General features: G+C 39.1%; 1 protein-coding gene across 1 annotated transcript in view; it reads right to left on the bottom strand.

Moving 5' to 3' along the window:
- LOC139739741 (xylosyltransferase 1-like) overlaps nt 1-21,618 on the bottom strand; it is a 132,125-nt gene that overhangs the window by 31,493 nt on the left and 79,014 nt on the right. Inside the window, exons 2-3 of the mRNA XM_071650345.1 lie at nt 18,387-19,023; nt 7,372-7,541 (exon numbers count right to left, since the gene is read on the bottom strand). Of these exons, the coding sequence (XP_071506446.1) occupies nt 7,372-7,541; nt 18,387-19,023 (807 nt within the window). The remainder of the gene's footprint in view (nt 1-7,371; nt 7,542-18,386; nt 19,024-21,618) is intronic.

The raw sequence follows: 21,618 nt of genomic DNA on the forward strand, positions 1-21,618 counted from the left end.
TCACAATAGCACTTTCCTGTAGGACATCATTTTTTTTTAAAAACTGAAAATCAATGAAATTATTCACATAGACAGCATTTCTTGCTGACAATACTGCAGGGAAAAAAAATCCCCTCCTAAACATTTCCTTTAGTTTTTCACACAAGCGAGATATGAGCTCAAGAAGAAAGTTTGACACAATGCGTGCCCACGGGGGATAGATGTCTCTTACCACTTCTCCTTGTTCCCCATACAAGCGCAGGAAATTGACACAAAGCCGGCTGAAGAATGTGCAGGTGTATGTGTGTAATTTCATGTGTGTAGGGATGTTACGGGAAGCACGCTATCGTGAGTTTCCCTCGCACGCTCACCACGCCCAGGATGCTTCCCGTCGCAGTCAATCACGACGATCGTCGGCAGACGAGGCACCCGGGCAGTGACACAACGACACCTCCAGCCATTCCCCCTGACTGAGTTGAACTCCTTACCAACTCTTGACGGGATGATGACCACACATGCCTGTCTCTCAGTTGCCATGCCGATGAGTGTCTGTGTCTGTGTGTGTGTGTGTGTGAGTACGTGGGGGAGGGGAAGATGTGTCATGGGTTCCTTTCCTAACTTCCCATATTCCTTCAGAGTCTATCAGAACACTGTGGTCTCAACGACCCTGGAGTCTGCACTGTGATGGCCGTAAGCTTTTGCAAGTTTTGCATCGTGTAACAAAGTTGTAGCACTTCTGCGCATGGATCAAACCTGAAGAACCATTACCTGGACATCAGGTCACTGTCAGGTCATATGAAAAAACAGGGCTGCAAACTAACCCATTTTTTCTACTGGTCCATTCCTGAAGAAGTTACTGGTCAGGGACCCTCGGACCAGTGCCAGAGTGCAGCATTGACTAAATGATCGATGGTATTTCATTACACAATTCATACTCAAGTCTTGAATGTGTATTTTGTGCTAAGTTTGAAATACAATGTACCACCGTAAATACCACAGTATTTTGCAATGAATTCTGTAGTTTCGTTGCATTCACACTGCGTATTACTGCACTAAATACCATGGTATGCAAACATGAATATGAATACACCCACAGTAGCACATCTTGTTAACACATCATGCGAAAGATGGTGTTTGTAATGTGATCCCGATCATCTGCCTGACCCTATGCAAACACGTATCATTGATTATCACCTTCTCAAAACGGCAACGAAGAATACAGTCTACGACAAAGCTCCTCAACACTGATTAAGAACAGCTCACTCCAAGATGTGATCAGGATGCACTGCCTGGCTGCTGACGACAGACAAACGAGATGCATCAAGACGTCTACAGTGGAAAAATATCTTGCAATTAGAAGTACTCTGGTGTAGGTGTTATCTGGCAAAGTGGTGACATCACAATTGCATTGTTTCCATACGATGAGAAGCAAAGACAAATAAAAAAACAAGTGTGAGGTCTTGGGCTGTCGGGGCGAACTCTTCTCTCCTCCAGCATTGCTTGGGTCCAATTCAGGCCCATCAGTCGGGGCAGGGAGGAGTCATTATATTCTCATTGAGCGACCGATTCCGACGCCCCATCACAAGTGATGATGGAGCAAGGAAGTCCAGAGACACAGAGCGACCTTTTTGATTCAAGTTTGATTAACCTGTACTATGGTGCCCGGGCATCAAACACATTTGCACACACAAGTCATTTCCTTTCATGCCCCCTTTCATAAAGCTCCTTCCTACATGAACTAACAAACAAACAAACAAACAAATACAACAACAGCCGACAGGAAATATCACTTTGAAACTGGGGAAAGAAAATGAGCTTCAACAATGTACAAAGTCAATGCTAAAAAGGCCACTCTAAATCCTACACCTACTGCTTCTTCAAATTTTTGCTGAAAACATGGCATATATACATATATATATATTTTTTTTTTTTTTTTTTGCAACCGTTTATGTAATTTGTATATTTACTTGTGTGTCAATGTTATGTATCATGTCTATTGTTCATGGTGTCATGGAAATGGAAAATCAATTCAATTCAATTCAATTCAATTTGGTACCGAAAAATAATGGGTGAACAGATTTCCCAGTGCAGAGAAAATGACTCAAGAACACCGTTTTTTTCTGACAGCAAAGAAAACAGTCTTTCCAAGCTCATGCTCATCATATCTGTTCTTATGTCAGACTCAATCAGCCTATGGAACTTTTCTTTTAAAAGTGATGTAAAGATTTTGTAAACTCATTTTACAAACAGGATAATCCTTGGGATACATCTATTATGCCCTGTAGAACACACAATAAAGATGAAAGAGGGCAATGGTTAGAATTGCTGTATATGCCAATATATATTTAGCGAGTCTAAATTTTCGTGAATCGGGACTTCCAAACAATTTGGCAAGCAGTTAAATTCGTGATTGTGGAGTACAGCATTGATCCCAAAAATGTATGCGTGCATGTTACATTCATGTCGAGATCAGAGTTAATATTTTCGCGTGTTTGGAAATTCCCGACTAGCACCCGACTCGTGAAGAATTTTGCAAAAATAAAAACATCACAAAATATTCGTCATATAGAGTATTAGGAGAATCAAGTCATGAAAGGATATCTCACTAGGCTCCTGAGTCTATTCACAGGTGTTGCCTTCTCCATGCTTTTTAAATTTCATGGGATTTTATTTTTGTCAATGTTTTTTCAGAGAAGACTGACGGATGAGACTCAAGAATTGCTGTCATGAGCAAATTACTTTTGTGTTATTTGACAGATAAAAAGAAACATAATTTTACTTTACGAATAAGCCATCCATTGTGCCACAAGCTAGAATATTAAAGGGATGGTATAGTATTGGTGGAGATGAGGATTGTGCTTATAACTTTTACATCCAAAAAATGGATAAAACAAAACGATCCTAATAAAAGGTGGGTCCCACCTTTTATTAGGATTGCTCTGTTTTGTATATCTAAAGCCATTTCAAAACCAATTTTTCTTCAAATAAATGTTGAATCCCTCTTGGAATTACATTCTCTTTCATATTTCACAAGAGGTTTCTCATTATCTCACCAAAAAATGTTAGAAACCTGAAGATAGGTCTCAACCACAACTATAGCAATCCCTTTAACGAAGAGACTAGGACATTTAGTCAAGAGAGCAAGAACTTATTGCAAAGTCTTCATATTTTGAACAAGAACAAAATGTTACCAGCAAGAAGGACGGAGCTAACACCTTGCTCTATTTGCCGAGAGAATGTCGCAGCTCAACGCAGAGCAGTGCTGCTCTTAATGACTAAATATCCAGTTTTCTCTGGGTCGAAAACTAATCTGGTCGTATTGACTCAAATGTCTTTCCAGGACCCCCCCGAGGAATGAATTGTGCAAACAACCACACCATCTTGTTAGATCTTTATGATACCTTTGCATCTTGATACCGTTGCCATTTTGGTTGAGAAAAAAATAGGAGAAAGAAGACGTACAAGAAAAAAAAGGAAAAAGCCACAGTCCCTGCATCCAGTATTACTTTTCCAGGTGCTACTGACGTGACTGGTGTAATCACGACCTGATCCCCGGCTGAAAATACCCGCCTGATGCTGTATTTTGCATCATCTCGCGGCCTGCCGCGGGTAATTACGGCGGGAAAAACTCATCTCGGTAAATTGGCAAGGCCCCGCGCCACCGGACTGCAGAAGAGATTAACGCGAACCGATGCCGCCGATGAGGAGTGTGAAGTTTAGGGGATCTTGCATGCATGTTGCATGAGGTAGAGACGAAGGGAGCACGCGGGGAATACGACGGGGAGAGGAAGACTGGAATGAACGGAACTTACCCAACCAAGGAAACATTCTGTTTTAACTTCCCACATAGTATATCTTTTCCCCCATCCCCACTACTCTCTCTCTCTCTCCTCCCTCTCTTAGCTCTCCCTCTCATGAACAGCAATCAGAATCTACCACTGCATTTCATTTAATGTACCCAATAGTCAAAATTCAATTGAACTCCAGCTTACCTCGTAGGAGTTTGAAAGTAGTGTCCGAGGGGTAGGGGGCTGCAGTTGCTAAATTATTGCTTTTAAAAAAGAAAAAAGCTTTAAACACACTATTTGCATATAAACCAATGGAGTTGCAAGGCTTGTGAGGTAGTGAAATAATTGCCTGTATAATTTGCACGTGAGGGTGCAACTAGTAATCACATAAAACACACACACACACACACACACACACACACAACCAACATACTCACATACACATGCATTTTTGGCAACAAATAATGCTGTTTGATAGTTCAAAATTGGCACGGGGCCCATAGCACATTTTCCTTCTTTCTCTGCTATTTCTACCCCAATGGTGGCAAAAGGAAATGTCATTTCCTAAAAGATGTCTGTGCTCAGCTCTATCTCAATCTTGCTGATGTAACCTGCTACGACCTCCTGTGGAGAAAAAAAAAGCGTGTAACCAATGTTGTCTGATCGACCGATCGCTCATTTGCCGCAATGAGACACAGCGCTGCAGCCTGTCACAACACCCCTAGAGACACGGAGACCTCATTACAACACCTCGCATTTTCTTGGTCTGCGCTCAACTCCATCCAGGTTATCCCCCCCCCCCCCCTCCTCCAATATCCTCTCTGTCATATCCCCCAAGTCAGAACAGGGATTTTATTTACTAGTCCACTGGTGCAGAACATCGGGGACCACAAACAAATTGAAGGGGGGGAGGGGGTGAGGGGGGATGAGCAGGCACGGTAATATCTAGTCCCTTTCACGCACGCACCCAAAATTAATGATTTTCAATGATTGATTTTTGCAACGTGATATACACATCGGTTCGTCTTGATTTGTTTTTCTGAAACCCTCTCGCAATAATTTGCCTCATACAGTGAGTGTGAGGGCACATGAAAAAAAAAAAGTTGGGTTTTTTTAATCCCATAATGTAACTCCAACACAAAGTTCCACACTAGGGTGCCCATGATTATGCTCTGGTATTTGCTTCAGTCCACTTGCAGTTTAGAGATTTCAAAAGCTTTGCTTGCAACCGAATGATTTTGTATTTTGTTTTTGTTTTTTTGCCATGATGTGAGTAGTGGCAAATAGCATAGACTTTTGAAATGCGATCCCCAAACCGGTAACTTATGTGTGTGAATGGACCTAAACGTTTCTCAACATGGCTTGCATGCCGAAAAGAATATAATTTTCCCTTGACCACCCCACCCCCCTCACTTCATACCTCTACCTCCCACAAAATAAGGGAGAAACCTTATATGATAAGAATTTCCCCCACTTCTACACCACATATGACTGAAGGTATATTAAGTAAAAGGGAATACTGGACCCATAATAATCATTTAGCACTGGCTAATTTGGGCTTCTGCTTTTCTTATCCTTAGGAAAATTCCTTCAAGACTGTCATTTACATATGCTGCACAGGACTAATTATAGCAAGAGTTTAAAAAAAATCAAGCTGGACTGATTTTACATTTCATGTGTATTGCAAGAATAATAATTTTGTTTGCATTCACAAGCAAGAATTAGCAGTTTTTGAATTTGTATTGTAAAAATAGATTTTTTTAAAAACTATTACTTTTGGTTTTGTGAGAGCATTGCCATATATTGCTTATATGATTGAATATTGAAAATGTGACTATTAAACTGCACCAGTATAATGCAACTGTGGCTATCATACGTGGTCTTGTAATATTCATTCTTCAACTTTCTCTGATATTTTCTTTTCCATCAGGCTTATCACTAGTCTTTACAATCTCTGTATCAACTGCTCTGACAGAACCTGATCTGACAGATCTTGCAATAAAACAATCTTACCATTAACATATCTAAGCCCAAAGCATATATATTTTGTATATCTCTATTCCTTTGGTATCCCAAATTACCCTGTCACTAGTCATTTATCCAATTGTGCTTACACTTGGTAAGTTTATATGATTGTATTGAATTTGTTCCTTTAATATATCTCAATTTCAGAAAGATGAAAATAAATGAATGAAATTAAATGAAATGAAATGTCCCTGTTTCAAATCCTGTTAGGTATGAACATCCTTGGACAAACTGGCTAACTCAAATGTCACTCTTGGCCAATGAGTACAAATGGGTATCTAGCAATGCCTGGAAAAAGACAACAACTGAGAATCTATCCAGGTTGGTCACATAAGATCATTAAAATTTACTACTATCACCAACATCATCATCGTCATCACCTCCTCCATTTTAATTATCACCACTGCTTTCATCATTATCATCATCATCAACATCATCATCTACTTCACCACCATTATCCACATCTGCATTGATCCTCCTCCTCCTCATCATCATCATCATCACCATCATCATCTTCATTCTCACCCACAACCTCATCATCTTCTTCATTATCAATAACATCATCATCATTTCCATCATCACCATACAAATGCTCATCCACATATTCATATCATCATCATCTCCATCATCATCTTCATCCTCATCTTCATCATTATCATCACCATCATCAACATCATCATCATCTTCATCATTATCATCACCATCATCAACATCATCATCATCAACAACAACAACATCATCATCCTTCATCATTTGCATTACCTTTGCATGCATTTGATCTGATCCATCACTCACCTTGCCAACACGGATGTAGAAAAAGCAGTCCTGGTGGTAGTGGGTTGGCCACACAATATCATTACAGGTGTTAATACTATCACAATAATAATTATCAACTTCACATCATCATTTTTCTTCATCATCCCTACTATCTCTGGACCACATTCGACTTGATCTATCTCTTGCATTATCAACATGGATGTAGAAAAAGCAGTCCCAGTGGTAGAAGGTTGGTCACACAATATCATTACTTGTTACTACTATCACCATCATCATCACTGCCTCCATTATTATCACCACCACCACCACCACCACTACCACCTTCCTCATTATCATCATCAAAATCACCATAATCATCACTATCCTCAGCCACACCCTCATTATTATCAAAGTCCTCATTATCATATTCATCATCATCATCATCAACACAACAACATCACCACCATCTTCTTCTTCTTCGTCATCATCGTCCTCATCATCATCACGGCTTGACATCAGTGGTGGCCCAGCAACCTGGGGCCATCAGAAATAGATGTCGGGCTAACACTTTTTATGAAAAGATGTGTTTTGTGGGCCACAAATTTTATTGTCAGGACACCGAAAGTAAAGGTTAGTGTCAAGCCTTGATCATCATCATCATCATCATCACCAGCATTATAACCATCATCATCAACATCACTATCATTATCATCAATGTCATCACTATCATCATCAACATCATCATCATTTATACTCCTCCTCCTCCTCCTCCTTCATCATCCATATTGTCTCTGGACTGCATTTAACCTCAACCATCCCTCACCTTGTCAACATGGATGTAGAAAAAGTGTTCCCGGTGGTAGAGGAGCCGTATGAGGCGCCGCACCTGCCTCAGCGCCCGGCCGTGCACCACGAGGACGTAGGCCACCCGTGCCCTCGGCTGCTCCAGCGAGATGAAGTTACCATCGTTCTCGAGCTCATTGATGTACTTCCCTGAGAAAGAAAAAGGAAGAGGAGGGGTGGAAACACATGAGAAGAGGAAGAATGTACAATGTTAGCTATTCATTTTATCTTTAATCAGTAGAGTAACATGGTATTGCTGTAGATTTGCAGTCTCAAGTATCAAAATCCCTCAACTCTTGCTCCTTGTCCACCAAGATATAAATGGTGTCTGATGATGATTTACAATGCATGCTTCCACATTCTACATCTGTCAATTTCTTGAAACACAAGACAAACTCTGCACAAAATCTCAAGGAAAATACCAAGCTCATGCATCTGAAGCAGCAATTGCCACATATAAGCATTGTAAATCTCACAGCTTGGGAGGAAAAATTTTACATCTTTAAGAGTTAGTATTAAACAGCATCTTGCTTTTGTAATCTCTTGAGACTGCTACACTTTTAGATGCTTTTTCTGGTCAGAACTGACATCTGGCCTTCAAAGTTTAAGTTGTTAATTTAGGAGAGTGATTTAGAAAGAAAATGTATCCCACGAAAATGACACGGCTCATCATGCAACATACAGAGAGTCGTAGAGTGAGTTGTACATGGCTAGTGGCCAGAGTTGCCACTAAGGATACCATAGGGCTGTTCCGTACGAGACACCCATCTCCTTCCCCTCGATGCTTTACTTAGCAACAGGAGGCCCACCCTTCTAGTTGTGGGGCATCATAACCCAATACTCAGGCATTCCACTGACCGGAATTGCAAACATTTACCCAAGAACAGTTAAATTTGTAGAAGGGCACTATACTAGATCAGGGTGCCATAAACATAAAGCCAGTTTTACAATACACTCACTTTGACAGCAATGGTGTGCTTCACTTCTAGAATTCATTTGAAACACTTAGAACCTACAATTTGTACTCTGTTTTCTGCAATTCCTTCTTTTCACATCAGTTGCAGGTATGAGACCTGAAAGTACATAACTTTACTCGAAGACTACTTTAATAAAGTTGATAAATGCAACAACTCGAGAAATGCCATCGGAAAGGCATTAGCAAATGCGTTTTGATAGCGGGTATTGAAACGCGTTTCAAACATGGAAAGGTTAATAAACATAGGCAGAGTTTATTCTTCCATACCTTCAAGCCTTTCGTCAAGTTACAGATCACATTTATCCCCCAAGTTTGGCTCTGGGGGATAAAGATAATCATCAGGCATGGTTTGTTTGTTTGTTTGCTTGCTTGTTTGTTTCTCTTTCCACTGCTGAAAACAATACGGACAACACACAGGGTCACTACTTCGATTTCACATATCTGTTATGTATTCTATAATGAATAAAAAGTTCTGTGTATTAAAAAGTGTGTGCTCATTTAACCTTGATTTAACTATTAAAGCGTACCATAATGCCATATAACCTGAATGCTGGAAAACATCTATCTTTCTGAAGTTCAGATGAAAAGAAAACACATCAGAATGACAAAACTACTTAGCCTTGCTGAGTGATGCCTTCAAAAATAATACCAACAGGAGTAACTGCAAAAACATTACAATAGAACAATGGAATGGCATTACATAAACATGACATGCTTATCGTTTATTTTTCTCATAGTAGCCCTTCTGATCCCTGTCATATCTTATTTCAAAACTACGCATTGTTTCCACTAACTTAATAAGTCCCTGATGACAATTATGGGGTACTTTGTCCTTATCCCTGATTCATTTGGAATGCACAAAGCAAATCAAATCAAATTTGCAAAAGAACTTCCACTTTCTCTCGGCTCAGAATTCAGGCAGCACCTACTCAAGTACATTGTATGCCATACAGGAAAGCTCATTTCTGCACACAAGTCAAGCCACACAAGGATCTGCCGGACCAACCAACCAACCAACCCACCAGTGCGCTTCCATCTGCAGACAGACGTTGCTTGAACTTTCTCTTGACCTCACGTCTTGGAAGCAACGACATGCCGACATGTCGTACTGACTGGCTGAGAGATCCCCTGTAAACATGCCGACACATTACCCCGGCAAAACTCCTGGTGAAAGTTTGAGCTTGTAGTTACTCATTTGTCTTATCATGTTGGCTTTATACTGTCATACAGATGACAGTGAGAAAGTGTCAATTTACTTTTAGTTTCTTCCAGCTTTGTGATTCATCAGCGGCTGTCATTCATTTATTTTTTTCATGGTTCTGCCAGACTGAAAAGGCACGCCATGTGTAATTCAATTGACAGACCATTTTAAGGTTCCTTAATCGCATAATGTTGCTGTCATTCATTTATTTGTTGTTTCTGCCAGATTGAAAAGTCACGCCAAGTTAAAGTCAAATGTAGAGAGTAAAATCAAACAGAGAACAGAGGAAATTTCATTGGTATCAGACATTTCAAAAATACAGTAATTATGGAATTCAAGACTTCTCAAATTTTCACATGACAGTGACACTGATGACAAAAGAACATTATATGGAAACTAGAAAAGGTGATGCCGTCATCACCTCACACTCGGGGTTTCTCACTGACCTGCCCAAATCCTCACTAAATTCCTGTTTAAAAATGCAATCAAATAGAAATAATCATAACAATCCCATAAGATTACTGTAGTGATATGTAACAATGCTATTTATGTGTCATTGATGTTGATGATGATGTTGATGATGATGATGATGATGATGATGATGATGATGATTACTGCTGATGTTGTTGTTGTTATCATTATTACAAACTTAGAACAAATGACTGTAACAGAGGAAAGTGTTGGAGCTGCTACAGCTAAAGCGTGGTTTTTATACTTATTCTGTACAACCCAATGGGACAAATGTGACTCAGGTAATGGCAGGGTCAGCTCTTCCTATCTTAATTATTTGCAAAAACAAGAAGTCATGTGATCATTATTATTTCTTCATGGGACCATGTCAAAGTTAAGATCCCATACCTAACTTAGCTCATATTAATATTTGATGAAACTTCAGTTTGTCTCCTTATACTCTTTTCACTTCAGTCTTTTTGAGATGGATTAGAGTTGCACTTACATTTGATCATAAACCTTTGCAAATAATATCTGTAAATTCTCACAATGTAGTATTTTTATTTAATCAAAGACACACCATCATTCATCTCATGCGCCTTCTACTGCTTGATATGTTGATATTGCTCTATGCTTTATTTTCCTCGGGGGCATTTTTATTGTGTAACAACAAAGTCTTTTATCGTTTTTCTCTCATAATCTCAGGTGCTTTTATTGTATAACGCTGCAGGCATTGCCCTAGGGTTCCTTCTTCCATCTTTATTTTGTTGATAATTACCTCACACAGGCTCTCATACGTATAATTGCTCAATCTGTTTGAATGATGACAGGGAGCATTGGATCAAATCTGTGTAAATTACGCGAGTCGTCAAATACAACACAAGGCAGTCCATCCCACACTGATACAAGTTGGATTCACAAGCGAGGCATGATTTATAATCAGTGTAATTTACAACCACTAACTGGCTTCGTTGACAGGACTATTAATCATGGTTTGAACTGTTAACACTTGGCATTGACACATATGTAGAATGTTCTCTAGAAATCCAGGTCGAGCCAACAAGGATCTGCAACTCTTCTGCTGAGCGAAATGTTTTTGTGGGAGTGCTTTACAGAGAACCAGGCACATAAAAGTGTCATCATAAAAGAAATGATGTTCTAAAAACTATATGTGATGCCGGTATCTGAATGTGTATTTTTTCCCAATTCAACATGACTTTGATCAATGAAACAGTAAAGTAAAATTTCAATAGAAAACAAAAATTAGTTCAAAATCTTAAACTTATGTCATGTATTATTTCTTTGGGGATAAGAACTTAGCTTTGAATTTCAGTAAAGATAAAATCCATAATGAATGTGTCCACCACTTTATACAACACTACATAATCATATATATGCTAGTTAAAAAACCAACAACAAAGAGATAGTAAAAGTAACGTGAAGCTGAATTCTGAAATATGTATCCTCAATAATTGCTCAGAATAGAATTTTTCACAACATATTATTAGGTGATCCGAGTATCCTCTCGGATCACCTTCTGTATCTATACGGATTCTTTCTTCTTCTTCTTCTTCTTTCTTTATTTCTCCCCAAAAGTTGTGCAGAGGTTAGCTCAGAAAGTGCTATGCCTATCAAGTTCAAACTTATACCATGTATGTATCGTGTCCCAAAGACGGCAATCGAACTAAAATCAAAGTGATCAGTCGACCCTGACGTCACTATGACGTCATTATATGAAAACACATTCTCAATCATATCTCATTAATGGAATGAAGTTTTTCAATGAAATTCACGTCACATTTATTTCAAGTTATGCGCATTCTACTCATATTCTCAAAATTCACATTTTCTCTTGATACGTGCGCGTACGCGCGCGTTGAAATATTTGTATGCTCAAATCGAGCTCAAATTTTTTTTGCATACGTTTCAGACCATTTGGAGCATTTTTTGAAAAATTGATAAAATCGGACGGACGCGTACGCGCGCGCACATATACGCACGCACAGCTCATATGCAATAGAAATTTTCAGTTTTTTCACACGGATCGGATGTCCGAAATGTCAAGGAATATTTCTATCAAGTTTCAAGTCGATCCGACTCAATATGACGTCATACGGGCCCGTCAAATTCAAAATTCCGCGCGTGCGTCAATGGGGATACACAGTGCAACTATGCCAAAAAACCGCCAAATTTAAATCGGATTTTACTCGTCAGGATGGACGGTGACCCCCCATTTTCTTGATATATTCTAAAAGCTGATGAGTTGTACATGTCATTTCATAGGTTGGCGATACTGAAAAAATGATTACAAGATATCAAATTTCTTAATAAAGTAAACAAAGTAAATTTTCAAAATGACGTCATCAAATTTCAAATTCACTCGAGCGTATCTCACTTAAATTTCGCCAAGTTTCACCCAGATTTCAGTATGTTGTAGCTTATGAAATGTTCTTTCATTAATATTAAAACAACATTTTGATTGGATAACGTCATCACCTCGTAAAAATGGATTGAAAGTATCCTTGTAAAATTTGACCAGTTTACGTGTTATCTCTATGGGAGAGCAGTTTTTCTGGCAGAGAAAATTGACATGACTATCTTTTTCGAGCACTAGCTCACTTATGCTTCGGTGAATTTTTCCCAGATTTTAGTATGTTGTAGCTGAGACTTTGAGCTATCGTAAGTGTGCCCTCCATTTTTTCATACGACGTCGGCATCACGTCGAAAAACTTGGTTGAAAAATTGCATGTGGCTTCGATGCAGCGTCATTTTGCTTAATACACAGGGCCTATGGAGCATGAAATAGGTCATTGCATAGCGCATCCGACTCGTAATCCTAAGGTCCCTGGTTCGATGCTCACCCCTGCCAGTTTTTTTTTTAATTTTTTTAAACACTTTTTTTTCTTCTTTTTCTTTAGTTAGTCTGAATCTCCTTTCCTAACTTTATCTTTTTCTGATTTTTTCATGCTTCTCCTTCAAATTTCTATGAAAATAACATAATTTTTTCTTTATTTTTCTTTCTTTCTACTACTTTCTGTGCAATAGATGAACAATAACAATGGCTATTAATCCCATATTTTGCACATGTTTTGTTCATGTCACGTATATTATTTCATAAAATAACAATTACTTGATCGGACACCATCTTGGGTATGTAAATTAGGGTCAAAGGTCATAAATGTTCCATCCTGTATCTTGGAGAATACATGTCCTATCTCTCCCATATTTTGCACATGCAAAGACCATGTTACAAGAATCATTTCACAAAATAACGACTTTTTGCTCAGATGCCATCATGTCTGTGCAAAGTGGGGTCAAAGGTCATATATTCTTCTTTCTGTATCTTCATTATGACGTGTTATTTCTAAGGGAGTGCAGTTTTTCTGCAAATGAAATTTGACATGACTATCTTTTTCGAGCACTAGCTCACTTATGCTTCGGTGAATTGCTCCCAGATCTTAATATGTTGTAGCTGAGACTTTGGGCTATCGTAGTTTACCCTTCGTTTTTTCATACGATGTCGGGATCACGTTAAAAAACTTGGTTGAAATTAAAGCTTATCTTCAATGTATTGAGATATGTCTTTCTTTCTGCAACTTTCTTTGCAATAACTCAAGAAAAACAGCGTCTATCACCCTCAAAGTTCTCAAAGTTTGCACATGTTTAGTTCATGTCACGTACATTATTTCATAAAATAACAACTTCTTAGTCAGACACCATATTGGGTATGTAAATTAGGGTCAAAGGTCATAAATGTTTCATTCTGTATCTTAGTGAATACATGTCCTATCTCTTCCATATTTTGCACACGCAAAGACCATGTTACAAGAATCATTTTACGAAATAACCACCTTTTGCTTAGATGCCATCCTGGCTGTGCAAAGTGGGGTCAATGGTCAAATATACTTCATTCTGTATCTTTGTTACAGTGTATACGGAATTTGGTACCAAAGATGGCAGGTCTGACTCGCTTTTGTAAATGAGATTCCAAATATCACACGGCGAATGTCCCTAAACACACATGAAACCTGTATGGTCATGCCTAAATTATGTATTTGTTGCTGAATCTTCGTTATCTAGTGTATACAGAATTTGGTACCAAAGATGACAGATATGACTCCCTTTTTTAAATGAGAATCCAAACATCACACGGCCAATGTCTCTAAACACAGATGAAACCTGTATGGTCATGCCTATTGCGATCAGACCTCGAATCATTGATTAAAAAAAAATCGGATCACCTTAATTTGTCAGTAATGACAAATTACAATCTCTAGTTTTTCTTTATTTCTCCCCAAAAGTTGTGCAGATGTTAGCTCAGAAAGTGCTATGGCTATCAAGTTCAAACTTATACCATGTATGCATCATGTCCCAAAGACGACAAATCTAATGTATCATTGTGATCAGTCAACCGTGTCGTCACTATGACGTCATTCTATGAAAACACATTCTCAATCATATCTCATTAATGGAATAGAATTTTTCAATGAAATTTACGTCACATATATTTCAACTTATGTGCATTCTACTCATGTTCTCAAAATTCATATTTTCTCTTAAAACATGCGCGTACGCGCGCGTTGAAATATTTGTATGCTCCAATCGAGCTTACAATTTTTTTGCACACGTTTCAGACCATTTGGAGCATTTTTTGAAAAATTGAAAAAATCGGACGGACGCGTACGCGCGCGCGCATATACGCACGCACAGCTCATATGTAATTGAAATTTTCAGTTTTTTCACTTTGATCGGATGTCTAAAATGTCAAGGAATATTTCTACCAAGTTTCAAGTCAATCCAACTCATTATGACGTCATACGGGCCCGTCAAAGTTGAAATTCCGCGCGCGCGTCAATGGCGATATACAGTGCAACTATGCCAAAAAACTGCCAATTTTAAATCCGATTTTACTCGTCAGGATGGACGGTGACCCCCCATTTTCTTTACATATTTTGAAAGCTGATGAGTTGTACATGTCATTTCATGGGGTGGCAATGCTGACAAAATGATTAAAAGATATCAAATTTCTTAATAAAGTAAAAAAAGTAAATTTTCAAAATGACGTCATCAAATTTCAAATTTAGTCAAGCGTATCTTATCAATCCTTTATCAATGTTCACCCAGATTTCAGTATGTTGTAGTTTATTTAATGTTCTTTCAAACATAAAATTACAAAACTTTGATTGGATATCAGCATCACCTTGTAAAAATGGATTGAAAGTAATCTTGTCAAATTTGACCAGTTTACGTGTTATCTCTATGGGATTGCAGTTTTTCTGGGAATGAAAATTGACATGACTATCTTTATCGAGCACCATCTCACTTACCCTTCGGTAAATTTCTCCCAGATTTTAATATGTTGTAGCTGAGACTTTACGCTACCGTAAGTGTGCCCTTTGTTTTTTCATACGATGTCGGGATCACGTCAAATATTTTGGTTGAAATTCAGGCTTATCTTCGACGTATTGAGATATTTCTTTCTTTCTGCAACTTTCTTTGCAATAACTCAAGAAAAACGGCCTCTATCACTTCCTTATTTTGCACATGTTTAGTTCATGTCACGTAAATTATTTCATAAAATAACAACTACTTGATCGGACACCATCTTGGGGATGTAAATTAGGGTCAAAGGTCATAAGTGTTTCATCCTGTATCTTAGTGAATACATGTCCTATCTTTCCCATATTTTGCACACGTAAAGACCTTGTTACAAGGATCATTTCACAAAATAACTACTTTTTACTCAGATGCCATCTTGTCTGTGCAAATTGAGGTCAAAGGTCATATGTACTTCTTTTTGTATCTTCGTTATGACGTGTTATCTCTATGGGAGGGAACTTTTTTAATGCGAAAATTGACATGATTGTCTTTATCGAGCACTAGCTCACTTACCCTTCGGTGAATTTCTCCCAGATTTTAATATGTTGTAGCTGAGACTTTGCACTATCGTTAAATTTCTCTTCGTTTTTTCATACGATGTCGGGATCACGATAAAAAACTTGGTTGAAATTAAAGCTTATCTTCTATGTATTGAGATATTTCTTTTTTTCTGCAACTTTCTTTGCAATAACTCAAGAAAAACACGTCCTATCACCCCCTTATTTTGCCCATGTTTAGTTCATGTCACGTACATTATTTAATAATATAACAACTACTAGATCGGACAACATCTTGGGTATGTAAATTAGGGTCAAAGGTCATAAATGTTTCATCTTGTATCTTGGTGAATACCTGTCCTATCCTTCCCATATTTTCACACGTATAGACGATGTCGCGAGAATCATTTCACAAAATAACCGCTACTAGTATTTCATCAGATGCAATCTTGGGAGTGCAAAGGTGGGTCAAAGGTCATATGTACTTGTTGCTGTTTCTTCGTTATAGTGTATACAGAATTTGGTACCAAACATGGCAGATATGACTCCCTTTGCTAAATGAGAATGCAAACATAACACGGCCAATGTCTCTAAACACAGATGAAACTTGTATGGTCATGCCTATTGCGATCAGGACCCGAATCATTGATAAAAAAAAATCGGATCACCTTAATTTGTCAGTGATGACAAATTACAATCTCTAGTTCACTTTGTGTTTCCCTCTATTCTTCTTCTTCTTTTTTATTGGTTTGGTTTGAATGAAGGTATAATTCATGTTGCAGTGTTCATGACTCAATGCACATAATCCACAGTTCAAGTCACACGCACAAAACTTGAAGACTACTTTTTCTAACATCAAAAAGGAAGAAACAGGGTGGAATTGATTACATCAGTCCATGGGAATGGTTAATACCATCTTTTGGAGAATTATCTAATTTGAATGATTAATCCTATTATGACCCCATTTACAAAATGCAGTTGGTGTAGTGTACAAACTGGCAACTGATGGGAAATACAGAGTTAAGTAAAAGGTCAAAACTTTTATAGAGATGTTTGCATCTTTCTCACATATTTACTCAGTGGATGTGAGAAATATGTTCAAACCCTCAAATGATTCAGGATTCTGGAAAAGAAGACACGACAAATGTTTTGTTTGGATAATTAAATTTGGAGAGGATACTGTAAACCCAGAAATTTCATGGTGCATGAAATTTTTAGTGAATTTCACAAGGATCCAATGATCGCGAAAGTAAAATGTATGCGAAAGTGTTTGTCTACCCAATGCACTGAATGCCCGTGGCAACTCGGGAAAGTTTAATGCCACTAGATAGGCCGTCAGCTCCAATTTGCGAAGGTTTCATGCCAAAAACGTTTCTGGTTTTACGGTAATAATGCTAGGATGATAGTAACATGTTGTTGGATGATCTCCAAAACCAGACAACCAATTTTTTTCCCCTCATTTTTGAAGGACCAGAACTATAGAGAAATTTGATGTCACAGTGTAAAAAAAAAAGAAGAAGAAGAAAGAAATGTGCCCCTGGGTAAGGCGCTGCGAGAGCCAATAAGCGTGGGCTGATACCACACAAATTTTTGCCATATTTGGGTGAGATTGGATTAGATTGCTCCAAAACAGTGGATTCATCTACATCATGCACAATAATATGTCTGCATGAATCTCTGTATCATTTCACCTACTATCGCTCATTCTCTTCACCTATCTATATCTATATGTATTTATCTAAAAAACAAAGGTTGATATTATTCTAATATTGTATCCATGTTTGGTTGAAACAATATGTGATTCAAAGTTCCTAACAGTATTATGCACTCAAGGAAGCGTTATGTATACTGCTTTGTATTACTTAATATAGAAATAAAATCATTTGAATTGAAATTGAAGGCACATACACAAGATTTAAAATGATGAGTACTGCACTGTGTTTTGAAGCTCTGATCTCCATAAGATTTAATGATTGATTATTCTGCATGAGGGCACCACAGTCTCTATAAAATTCTCATACATGGCTACGTGTCGTGAGGAAAAGACTTTCAACTTTCAGTAAATGGGGGAAGAAACCGTATGAAATGGCTTTTCTTCATTAATCATTTAGCCTGAAATGGCCCTGTTTACCTGATGCCATGTCGCATTACCAGCGAGAAGTGTGATTCAGGCAGTGTATCCCTCCCTTTTCAATTAAGAGGAACCAATTGCACTGAGCTGCACTGACTTGGATGGAGTCATGAATAACGTATCGACGCGACAAATACCTACAATAGATTCACAGCTGCAGCGGTAATGAAAACCGATGGGGTCCCCGTCCGTGCTTCTAAGAGTTGAAAGGGGGAAGACTGAAAGAAGGGGGGAAGAAGCAGGCGACGTGGGACAATATGTTTTCTCTTTTTGTTGTTGTTTGACAGAGAGGAAGCAGATTTGTATGCATTGCTCCGAAGTTTCTCTCAAGGCAACATCCTTGGAGTGGAATATCACCTACCTGGGTGGGGGCAGTAGCGGGGCAGCTGCAGAGGGTAGAGGGACCGCCGGGAGGTGGCGCACACGATGTCCGTGATTTCCTGCTTGCAGGCGACCGTCTGTGCCCGGCTCAGCGCCGAGATGGCGTCCTTGCTCTCGATGGGGCACTTGGCCTCGTACTCCAGCACGAGGGAGGCGTTGCCCGTGGGCGTGATGCGCACCAGCTTGCTGCGGTAGCGCTGCACCCGGGCGGGGTCGTATGCGCCGCCGGTGCCATTGGTAGCGGTCGCGGCGGCCTGGGCGGGCCGCTGGTTTGGGCTGGCCTTGTGGGCACTGTTGCTCAGCTGGTTTGACACCTCCTGGTCGACCTGATCCGCAGCGATGGCATTATCCCGACCTGCCAATCTACCTGTTCCTCCAGAAATGCTCTGATGAGGTGGTTTCTGCATCCGCCTCCGATCCAGCGGTAATGCCTGGTCCTCTAGCTTACCCTTCTCGGGGGCCTTCCTCCTCTGCTGGGCTTTCTTGTACTCATTGATTTGACTCTCGAGTTCTCTATGGAGTACTAATGAAGGCTGTTCTGTATCATGATGCCTTTTTGATGACGTCTTGCTTTTGGCTGGTGGGTCCTTGCCAGCATTTATAAGTTTTCCCACGTCCTGTATAAAAAGATATAAAAAAGATAGGTATATTACAAAATGCAGTATGATGCAATGCAAATGGTTAGATTGAATAGAGTACTGAAGTGATAATGTCAAAGTCTTTTGTTTTCGCTTGGGTTGGAACCTGGTGTGCGCATTAACACTAGGGTCAGGTGAGGTAGGTTAGAAGCAGTTTCCATGGCAACAAATGGCTATGACATCACACTTTAGAACTCTATACATCATTGCATTTTCCATGGCGATGGCGACAAAGTCAGAGTTTACTTTAACATCAGCTTAGGATGCAAAAATTCTTTCAAAAAAAAAAAATATATCAAAAGCCCTCCTGAAAGAACTTGGCATATTAGTCCAGGCTAGGCTCCATAGAAAGTGCACCTAACCTTGTTTTTTTATATATACAATGTTTTTTGATGGTTTCTTGTCAATTCGAGGGTGCTGATTCCAAATCCGATTGATGCCACTCGCGTAACCTTGAGCATTTTCGGCAAAATGCAAAAATCCAAAATGGCCGCCATATATGCTAATTTGGCCATGATAATCCCAGTTATGTCAATTTTATGACCGATTATTCCATGAAAGTTTTTTAAATTTTTGTTCCTTGAGTAATTCTACTTACACATACAAGAAATTTTTCATTTGGAGAGGCACATTTAGTATTTTAAGCTTATTTTCAATTCAAAATGGCCGCCACTCCTATACTCATGTACTATATGAATGGCAAAAAATATGCAGAGAAATAGAAGACGAATCTTTAGTCACATACCTTCACTTTTATCAAGTTTTGCATGTGCAATGCAAATCTGATGAGTGCCAATAGCAAAACAAGGAAACAAACAGAAAATCTATTGTTTTTAGGCTTATTATATTCTTCTTAATACAAAACTTCAAAATGAATGCCACTCATATACCCCTGCACAATATGAACGGCAAAGTGTACATGGAAATAAACACATTTTCTTTTTTTCTGTCACTCAGGTACACTGTTTATCAATTTGTGTGCTGATTATAAATCAGAAGGTTGTTAGTAAAGCTGTTATATTGTTTGATGCAAACATCTGAATTTGCTGCGTACCTCAATCTGAATTTTTCCCTAGGAATTTGGAAAAAATCCACCAAAGCTTGAATTGACGCCAACGTCAAGATTGTTTATCAGGAATTATTAGATATGAACATTTGACACTTACTTGCCTTGAGATGTTTGACAGTATAATATTCACTCTCATTTACTAAATTAAAAGGCTGAATCCTAGATGATCACACAAATGAAAATTCCAATTACCTGTCCTGTTCTACATTATCTAAAAGCGATATTATACAAACTTTTCAGTCCCCTCATGCGAGAAAGAATATGAGGCAGGGGAAAAAGGAAAAAACGGACCACCTCACTTCCTGTCGTCAAATCTCTGAAATGAAAACAATGCCCCGAAGTTTTTCATGTTAACCCAGATGAATTGTATATGGTAGATGAATTTTATCACCATTTTTTTCGAAGTGAATGTGTTTGCGTATATGATGTCAAGAGAGACTCTGAGATCTGTGCAGTGCTGCCTCATTCTGAAAGCAGTGTTATAACAACTTCACACTGCTTGTCTTTAATCTTCAGCACTTGCAGATTCAGGATTGCTCTAGGTAACCAGACCGGCTGTGTTAGGACTCTGAATGATGGCCTCCTTAATGGTGGCTGTAAACTAACTCCACTAGAGCTCTTTTTAACATATACATGGTGACATAACATTCGCTTCACGTAGGAAGTTTGCAGATGATCTCGCCTTTACGTCTCATAGAAAGTCCTTGGATGACTTCAGCCGAGTACTGACCCATCTCAAGACAATAGAGGAGTACTTCACCTTCTGGCGACTTTGCCCCAACCTTTATAAGATTATCATCAGACCCATGCCTTCCATCTTAATAACCATCTTGCCAACGCTATGTTCAAGGTAGCCCTCTGTGGCAAGCCTTCCAAGCATGGGCTAAGGAAGTCCACCCTTCTTCACTGGCTCTCGATCACTCTCCCTCACGCTGGAAGGAAAGTATGACAAGACAAGTGTCACCACCTCACCAGTGCCGTCAACGCATACCCTGACCTTCTAAACACGATAGCATAGGGGCATTTCATGAAGCGTTTTGTCTGACAAATTTGTCTGACAAATTTGCTCTCGGCCAATAAGATGCAAGGATTTTAGTAGCTTATAACAACTGTCAAAAAGAAAAGATCTGACAAAGCGCTTCATGCACTCTAAAAAAAAAATCTGGGTCAAAACTGACCCGGAACTGGGTCCGTTGGGGTCACACACCTGATGACTTGGAATTTGGTCATGAAGACCCGGAATGGGGTCACCCTGATCCAATCATGACTCTGGATGGGGTCATATCTGACCCCATTCCTTGTCATTTCTGACCCGGAATGGTGTGTGACCACAACGGACCCAGTTCCGGGTCAGTTCTGACTCGGATTTTTTTTTAGAGTGTGAAATGCCCCCTTGAACAACCTGCCATCAATGCGTCTGAAATCCCACAAACCTAGATTTCCCTCCCGTAACTTGAAAGCTTTGACCCCAAAACAGGTTGGTGCAGATGCTGGTCTGATGTCGT

Source organism: Diadema antillarum, unplaced genomic scaffold, assembly GCF_040938485.1.
Source record: "Diadema antillarum isolate AM-2024a unplaced genomic scaffold, OU_Dant_1.0 seq00000814_RagTag, whole genome shotgun sequence".
Taxonomy (NCBI): Eukaryota; Metazoa; Echinodermata; class Echinoidea; order Diadematoida; family Diadematidae; genus Diadema; species Diadema antillarum.